The 9,455-nt window shown below is 43.9% G+C and overlaps 1 protein-coding gene across 1 annotated transcript in view; it reads right to left on the minus strand.

Moving 5' to 3' along the window:
• The window catches only part of esamb (endothelial cell adhesion molecule b), a 49,117-nt gene that overhangs the window by 10,879 nt on the left and 28,783 nt on the right, over nucleotides 1–9,455 (minus strand). Inside the window, exon 2 of the mRNA XM_037980533.1 lies at nucleotides 2,351–2,496. Coding sequence (XP_037836461.1) covers nucleotides 2,351–2,496 — 146 coding nt within the window. The remainder of the gene's footprint in view (nucleotides 1–2,350; nucleotides 2,497–9,455) is intronic.

The following is a 9,455-nucleotide window of genomic DNA, read 5'->3' on the forward strand; positions in this document are numbered from 1 at the left end:
CTTTCTAAAACCACAAAAATCACTTCCTTCATCAGAATATCCTACCTGTTAAATATAAGCGGGTAGCATAAATAGATCTATGCATTAAAAGCAGCAAGTGTCTGAAAAACATTACAACTTACATACAAAAACTTATAAAAGCACAAAAAAATATTTCACTTGTCTGAATTTTTTAGGTACAAATATGCATCTTTTAATGTTTTAAAATAAAAAGATAAAATAAGAAAAATCTAGTTATTTCCATGCAGTGTCCAGAAAGAAGTGTTGTTCAGCTTGTAGGGCACCACAATTGCTTCCACCCACCTCCATCATCATCATCATATGAAATAACTTTTTGTCACAACAAAATATAATGGCTGGTAAAATATTTGAGTGGCCGGTAAAAACAAATTTTTAATTTCCACCCCTGCTTGTACGTCACTTTGCGCTACGAGCCGGTGAATGAAGGAAACTTTGATCACATTTAATTGGAATTATCCTGCAGTAATGAGGGCGTTGCTCCGGTCTGTCGAGACGTCTCAAAACACTTAAATAAATGACTCTGTAACGGGAAATAAACAGCGGCGTAAAAGCTTTATAAATAGTGTTCACAGGAATGAGTTGTTTTAAGACAACAGCCAGAACCAGTTTGGTTTCGGCGCCACTCAGAAGCTGGCTGAAGAGCTATCTGCAGCAGGTAAGGCATTAAAACGCTTCTTATTGGAAGAAACCCAACGTTCCCGTTCCTGCCGAGCCGAGTCCACAGAACCTTTTGACACCGGTGCAGGTTCTCGTCGAAGGGAAGTGGTTTTAAATCTGCCCGCAGCCACGGCCATGTGAAGATTAACAGCAGAAACCAACATCCGCAAAGATTATCCCGATACATACAGATGGAGGACGGCGAAATTTAGGCTGATTTTCTTTCCCGAGATAAGCTGAGAGGCGTCGCGCGCGCAAATTGTTCCGATTAGATTAATCACGTAAACGGCGGTTCGCGGCGTCCCTCCCTGCTCCTCTGCTTCCAATCAGACGCGATCAGTGATTAATCCCTGATAAATATAATGATCGAAGGATAAAGTTACCTCCTTAAAGAGGGAAAAACTGTTTTCCTGAGGCTTTCAGTGAGCAGATGTGGGACAGTGTGTGAAAACAACGAGCGGAACAGAAACTAATTTTCTATTTTTAACACGCGTGCTGCTAAAGCCGTTTAGTTTGTTTGTTTTCAGTTCAACGAACTCTGCGACGGCCCGCGAGAGGATCAGCAAAAGCACTGTGTTTTATTGTAATTCCCCTAAAGTGGCTCTTCTTTCAGTCCCACCAAAGGGAGGTCAGAGCGGGGGCGGCGGACGCCTTGGGGCGACAGAGCCGAGTTCCTTAAATCGTATAAAGTTGCCAGGAAAAACGAACGTGCTGCACAAAGGAAGCTGAGGTATTATTATTTTTAAATTCTTTATCTCGAAAGCTCCAAAACGAGCCGCAGCTTGTGGAGGTTCGGTGATTTGTCACCTGGTGAACAGACGGGTTTCCCTTCGAAGGGCGTCGGTTTGAAAAGTCCGTTTTTATTGGTGTGGAGGGATGACAACGGGAGTTCCAACCGTAGATTTAAAAAAACGGGAACCACAAAGCTTCAGAATGAAGCCAAACATTATACGAAGGGATTAACCAGGGCTACGGCAGCCGAAAGAGAAAATAAAATTAAAGGAATTAGAATTAAAAGGTTGATTTCTGAAGACATACCTGTTAGAAACCTTGTTTTTAAAGGTAGATTAGGAAGAATTTCTGCTTTTTTAGTTACTGGGATCACTAGATGACGTCTTTATTGACTCATTTTACACAAATCTTAATCTGTATGGCTCATTTTGCCACATATATTCTTAATTATTAATGTCACAAATTAACAAGGCTTTTTTTATCCAGGTTAAAAAAACTGCCTTAGACATCATTTGAGTTATTTTATTTCCCATAACTTTAAAGTTTTACTTTTTAAACTTACAATTTTTAGTTTTAGAGACGACTATTTTTTAGAAACAAGGCATCAGTCACATGTTCTGTAACGTTTACAATTATCTGCCTATTTAATGGGTGGCTTGGTGCTGCAGTGGTTCGAGCTGTCGCCCTTCAGCAAGAGGGTCACAGGTTCGCCTCCCGGCCTTTTAAGGTGGAGTTTATATGTTCTCCCTGTGCACTCCGGGTTCTCCGGTTTCCTCCCAGAGACCAAAAACACGCAGTTAGGTTCACTGATTGAATGGTTGTTCGTCTCTGTGTGTCCCTGTGGACGTGCGACCTGTCCAGGGTGTCCCTGTCTATCCGTCCCCTGACGCCAGCTCCCCGCGGCCCGGAAAGGAAGCGACGGATAAAGAATCCTCCTCACCTGCTTGGACTCGTTGCGCGTGAACTGCCAGACGACGGAGTTGAGGGAAATGTCGGCGCTGGGGCTGTACCAGGCCTGCAGCACCACCATCTGGCCCCTCACCACCTCCATCTCTTTGCTGGGCATCTCCACCTTCTTGGTGTCACCTGGAACAGAAGCGCAGACGGGTCAAAGACCGGTTCATAACCTGCAGATTTCAGACATAAATCATGAATCACACACTGTTTCTGACAGGGACAAACTCTGGTTTGTTTTGAGCATTTTGAAAGAATGCAACTAAAAAACACGATAATTAATCTCAACATTCAGCTAATATATTGATCGCTCAACTGATTATTTTGATTTGATAGTCAGAAAGATGAAAACAGCGTCTTTCTAAATGTCAAATTTATTAAACACCAGAATTATGATGACATCATCAGTAAATTTACTGATAAATTCCTGTTCATTTATAGGTGAATGAAACTGTATTAGCTCCAGCTTTCTGTTCTGATTTCTCCTTTTTTCTTCGTGAAGACGTTATTATAAATGCTGCTCGGGACAAAGCAGAATGAAATGTGAAAATATATATATATATATATATATATATATATTGTAAATTACGACCAAAAAAAGAGGTTTTCGCTGATTCCTGTGACCATGAATGTTCTCCTAACAGAGATGTCAGCAGATGTGACCCAAACGCTCCCCGGCTGCGCATCATTTGGCTCTCCGGACGACAAAGTGGCTGACCAGGCGGGCGCAGTTCAGCTGGGACATCAGCCGAAGGCCCGTTTCAGAACCAGCGGCTAAAGCGGTTAAACCACGAGGCTGACGGAAAGATGCAGACCGAACGGATAAAGTGAGTGAAGCAGCTCTGTGATGATTTCTGACGTTCTGCCCATTTATTCTGTCAGCTGTTGAACTCGGATTGTGCCGATTTAATGTAACACCGGAAGCTCCTCCCTTCCCGGTCCACCCGGGTCACCGCCCGGCTGACTCAAAAGGAGTGCAGCCTCCGACTTGACTTTAAAATCTCAGCATCCGTAGTTTGATTTTGAATTATGTGCTTTAATTAATCAATTCCAGAAAAAGATCACAAACAGTTGAAGAAGGAAAGAACAAATTTTAGAATAACAGGACTCATCAGCTTCCATCGTGGTGAAACAAATCTATTAATTACAGATCTGAGACTAAAAATGCTCATTTTAAGCTGAAACCTTTAACTCCACACCAAATTTTAACTTTAACATTATAACTTCTTCATTCTCTTATGTTATTCTGAGCCTAAAATGAACTTTTTTTGTCTCCCAAAAGATTCAAACAATAGCGAGATGCATCAAAACTTAGTGAAATAAAACTAAAAATTTAGTTTTTGCAAATTTCAACCACATTTAGTTCATTTTCAAATGAGTTTATTAACCTCTCAGCTTTACTACAGAGTTTGTTGTTAAATTAAAAGGTGAGAATTTACCCAGATTTAAACATTTAAACAGAAAACTGCAGTAATGGAGACTTTTTGTTCACAAATCTGAATTTAGACAGAATTTATCACCGTAAATAACAACAGAGCAGCAGGAGTTCATCTTCCTCCACAGGACGAAGAGATCAACACAAATAAACTTACCGAGGAAAGAAAACGAGCAAATTAAAGCTAATTTGACGGAGGGAGAAAGCTACCTGTGGCGAATCGAGATGCTCAAACCGGAGGAATAAAATGTTTACGAGCGGCTGGTGGAACTCACAGGGTGCCCAGTCCCCTGAGCCGGACAGCTGGAGCTGGATCAGATGATCCCGGCAGTCAATTTCGATCCGCGTCTCCAGTTTGAAGCTCGGCTCGAAAGCTGAAGCAAGAAATGAGCGGAGAGCCGCCGTCGCCGCAGCTGCTGCTGCTGCCTCTAAATCCTCCGGCGGCGGACAGCGCGACCCGCAAGGATCGTGAGTTACAGTCGGCAGGGAGGAAAGGGAGAGCGGTGCGCATCCGTTCCCGCCCCTGCCCCCAGTTCCACGCTGGACGGCGACGGGTACGAAGAGCGGAGGCGAAGAATAAAAAAAAAAGGGCAGAACTTGCAGCCTTAAAGCTTCGGTCTCTGCCGTCCGTCACAATGAGGACAGCGAGGACGTTCTTAATCTCTATAAAACCGTTTCCCTGGGTATCTTTCCTTCATTTTTTTTTTTTTTTTTTCATCAGTTATGACACGTGACCTCTGCTGAGCCTGGATGGCAGCTCAAAAATGAGACTAAAAGCCCCAAAAAAAGAAAGAAAAAAAAAGGAAAAGTCACACAATTTTGTGTTTCTATCCTTTTACAGGATATTGTTCTGACTTCAGTTCATTTCTGTAGCCTGAACCAAACCCAAAGCTGAGGTTCCACCGTATAAGAACCGAGCTTTGGTTCCCAGAAGGACTACCGGTCCTGACAAGGGAGGTGTGTATTCCAGAAAAGGTAACAACACACACACACACACACACACACACACACACACACACACACATCTAAAACACATGAAGACGGACAGTAATTTACCTGAAAGTTACATTTATTGCCCTCCACCAGGAAAGGCAAACATGTTGTCTCTGTTTGATCGACTTTCAAAGTCCACCCTATTCAAGATGGCCGCCACAGCTAAACGACCTCAGGGAACACACAAACTGTTTCACCGATATTGAGTTAAAACATGTTGTGATAAAACAGGGTGCAGTCGTATCCACACACACACACGCAAACTTTAACTGTTGGAGTCTCTGTTAGCAAAATAAATCATGAGCCGTTGGACAGAATTTAATGAAACTCTTAGAAACGAAAAAACAAAAATGGACTTCAGCAAACAGCGATACGACTCTCAGCTACTACCACCCTCGTGCCCACACATCGTCCCGGGTGCTTGTCTGAGAGATCGCCCAGGACTTCAAGACCGACCTGAGCTTCCAGAGCTCAGCCGTCATGGCTCCGCAGGAGGCCAGCGAGGCTCACCTGGTGGGACTCTTTGAGGACACCAGGACTGAGGACACATCGGGACAGACCGCTACAAGAGATCCTCCCTGCCCACAGTCATCAACTCTTTAACAAAACCAGGATTATGAGCTACAACATTTAATTTCCCTTTGGGATTAATAAAGTATTATTGAATTGAATTGAATGGAATGTTTGGAAAGACGTCCCAACTCATGACGTATCTGATAAAGTCAAACAATGTGTTTGTTTAGCGGAGCGGGCCGTTCGTCAGCCGAATCCAACATGCTGCCAAAGAAAAACAACAATATACCGTATTTCAGCTTTTTCTTCGTTTTTATTTTATTTTGTTTACATTTTGCCTGATGGTTAAACCCGAACAGCTGAGTGTTTTTCCCTCCTAATGTTATTTTTGTCCCGATTAATTAAAATGCTTTCGTTTAGCTTCTTGTTTGCGGCTCTCGTGTTTTATTGTGTTTATTTGTTAATTTAATTTTACCAATTAATCCTCAGAGGCGCTGAAATGAAAGCCGAATGTTTCGGGGAGCCAAACCGTCTCAGTTCGGTCGTACGTTCAGCAGCAGGTCGGAAAGACTGTAAAATGTAAACGCCTTTAATCTCCAGGCTTCATGTTTCCTGTCGGCTCGTCTAAAGACATCTAAAGGACGTGTCGGCAGGAGATTATCGTCCTCATCTTGTCGGACGCTCTCGGACTGATCGCGATCAAGCAGCCCAAGGTGCAGATGAATTGTCTTGTTCGCAGATTTGACACGTAAATCCCGCCGGAGCGCCGGCTCTCCTCCGAACCTGCTTCTGAGCCCCCCGGCGAGGAAACGGGTCACGAGACGGGAGGTGTTTGTGTTTAACAAACCCGCCCGGGGTCGGGTCGGGTCGGTGAGACTCAGGTCGGACACACGGAGACAGATAATGTCCCGTGGCGTCCTTGCTCCGCGCGGTCCTTGCGCGTCTTTGAGGTTTATCCTCGGAATTCGTCGTTCAATTGTTTATTAAATGTGGAAAAACCTTCACTAATCCCCGCTCCTCTCCATCTGGGTTGGGTTTATTTATTTGTGTGTGTGTGAGCAGAAACAGCAGTTTAAGATGTGGAATTAAAGTCAACTTAAATCCTTCAGTTTTCAAATATTAAAGGCCTACCATTCCTCGAAGGCATGCATATCGCCCGCCGCCTCTCATGTTAAGACTTCTGACCTGAGATCAGCTCACGTTGAGAAATAAAAGAGTTGGATCCGTTTCGGATCACTCTCAGCTACTACCACGTCAAATTTTAGCTCAATATCTGTAAAACTGACTGAATCAGAGCCATTTCTGTGTTTTCCAGGGTCGGTTGGCTGTGGCGGCCATCTTGAACCAAACTGACTCCAGAAGTAAATCAGTTGCAGACGCACATCCAGTGGTTTCTTTCAGAAAGTTTCATACAAGTCCATCCAGTGGCTCATGAGATATTGTGCTAACAGACGAACACGGCTGCACTGCAATGCTGAAGTTTAAATCAGATCTCTTGCAACAATTAGCACTTGTAGTCCGCGTCATGGATGACTCTCAGCTACTACCACGCCGAATTTTAGCTTAATATCTGTAAAACTGGCTGAGTCAGAGCCATTTCTGTGGTGGCCATCTTTAATCGGACTGAATCCACATGTAAATCATTTGTAGATGTACATTTTGAGATTATTTCCTGCAAGTTTCGATGAAAATTTGTCCAGCGGCTCGTGAGATATTTTGCTAACAGACACACAAACCGGCTGAAACTTTATCGCCTTCAACAAAAACCGAAGTAAAAAGATGCTGAAAGACTTCCCAGATGTGATAATCTGTCCTAAAGATGGTTTTTGCCACAGGCGATGGTTCAGCGCGGCTAATCGGATTAATTTCTTTACAACAAACAGGTTGGCTTGGTTTTTATTTCCCTGCAGGCTTCACGTACGCTCGGAGACTTCCCGCAGCCGGAGCGTTCTTCATCCCCTCATTCCCTCATTCCCTCATCCCCTCATCCGTTCATCCCTTCATCCCTGAGCCCAGGCGGTTTGAGGTCCCTGCAGTGCTGCGTGTGGCCCACAGGGGGAGCCATTTTACTATTAAAACCAAACCCTCTCATTAAGGATCAGTCAAACCTCGGAACTTGAGGTTTCACAAATGAACACAGACGTTTAGATAATTGCTGTTAAAGATGACTGTAAGACAAAATTATAAAAGTGGATTTTAAAATTTGACAAATTCATCCAATTTCTAACTAAAATAATAAAAAAACGCCTCTTAGTTTTCAACGTGAGCCAATATCCAGACCCAACGCTGCCGTCCTGTTCTGATGAAACGGAGGATAAAAAGTCCGCCTCTCTCTCTCTCTCTCGCTCTCAAAGCCCTCGGGGAGCTGCGCAGGCCTCTGTGAAGATAAACCGATCCCATTTAACCAGCCGCGCTCCATCTCCCGCCGTAATCTCCGCTTCCACCCGCGTGCTCCCCGCTCCGGAGCTAAAGCTTCAGCCGAGGCTCAGGTCCACTCGTTCCCCTCCTCTCCCTCCCCCTCTGTGAGGCGGCAGGATTGGCTTGTTATCCCTGAAAAACAACAAACCTTTTATTCGTTTCTTTTTTAACCCAAATCTGCTTGACGCCTGACTTCCTTTTAAAAAAACAAGCAAATTATGGACATTTATCCTAATTTAGCACTAATGAGCCTACCATTTACAAATTTTATTGTGACAAAAATCACAATCAGATATCTTTTCTGCTTCACTTCCAACACCGAGACAAAACTTGTATTTCTGAATAAATTAATTAAATATCGTAAACTAATAAAACAGAAACCGATACGATAAAGGCCATCGTGTTTGCTGATCAACCAGAGCTACGATGCTAACGTCCGCTAATTAGCCACAAACACAAAAGAACTGAGGCTAATAACGTTAGCCTGTCAGGGTTTTAAAGGATTAGTTGTGGTTAGTTAAAGTTATCGATGGTTAACTTCAAAGTCTTCCTCCATGCTAGGCTAACAGTTAGCCAAACGAAGGCCCGTTCTTATCGTTTCGTAAAGCTGTTCCCCGAAACAGACCCGTCGCTGAGGGAAGGTCGCTGCGTCAGCGAATATTAAAGCCCCGCGCTCTTTGTTCAGTCTGTGGCCGTTTTTCCTCAAGCGAACCGTCTCCGTTTTGAGCTGAGAGTCGACACCGCTGAACGGATCGATCCCGGTCCGGCACTCGCTACTGATAACAACACTTCGAAGACGACCAGACCGTCCCTTTAAACCAACTACAGAAACCAGGAGGGGGGGAAAAAACAAAAGCAAAGAACAAACGAAAGCTTTTCTTCCGAAGATGAGTAAAGCGTGTGCTGCTCTTATTATAGACGAGACAAAAAAACCACAGTCATCAAAAATCACACATATAACAGAGCCAAACTGTTAAAAAATAAATATATATATATTTATCTTCATTATGTTTACATTATTTAATGTTTTCAATGCCTCGCCTTGTTTGTGTTCATTTTTAGCCAATCGGTGGAAAACGTCCCCCTGGACGACTCCTCGCCTATTTTGCATTAAACGGTTGGAAATGTTACGCTATTACCTGCAGGAAGTCACCCAGACTGCACCGGAAGCGCCACAGCTAGCTGCTGCTGCTGCTGCGCATGCTTGCGAGACGCAAAACGACAACACGGAGGACTGGAGAGGGACGGGTTCTCCGAGTCGTTTACGGTTCAGTCCGCTCAGACCAGCCATTAGCTCATCTTTCCAAACGGAGTTATCTGCAACAGGTAAGATATTCCTTAGTCATAACCCTGGCCACGGAACCTGACATTAAATAGGTATGAAATTTTAAACGTGCGATATTTTAAGTCCGTTTGTTACGTCTTTCTGAAAACTTAATTCTCCCTGGAATTTATGTCAACAGAAGCTCGTTGCCTTCTTGCCTGTGAACATCTGTGAACGTGATTCATGGACTTTTCTGAAAACACACACACACACACACACACACAAATGCATCACACTGCCTCCTACCGCCTGGAAACACAAACACACATTCTCATACTCATACTCTGCTGTCGCACTCGTATCTGTCATCTCTCTCACTCCCTCCCTCCTCCTTCCCTCTTTCTCTATCTTAGTAATTACTACATCGGCTGTTTTAGCGGGCCATTGGTACCATTTAGAAATTCGGTA

This window comes from Kryptolebias marmoratus, linkage group LG2 (genome assembly GCF_001649575.2).
Source record: "Kryptolebias marmoratus isolate JLee-2015 linkage group LG2, ASM164957v2, whole genome shotgun sequence".
In the NCBI taxonomy this organism is placed as follows: Eukaryota; Metazoa; Chordata; class Actinopteri; order Cyprinodontiformes; family Rivulidae; genus Kryptolebias; species Kryptolebias marmoratus.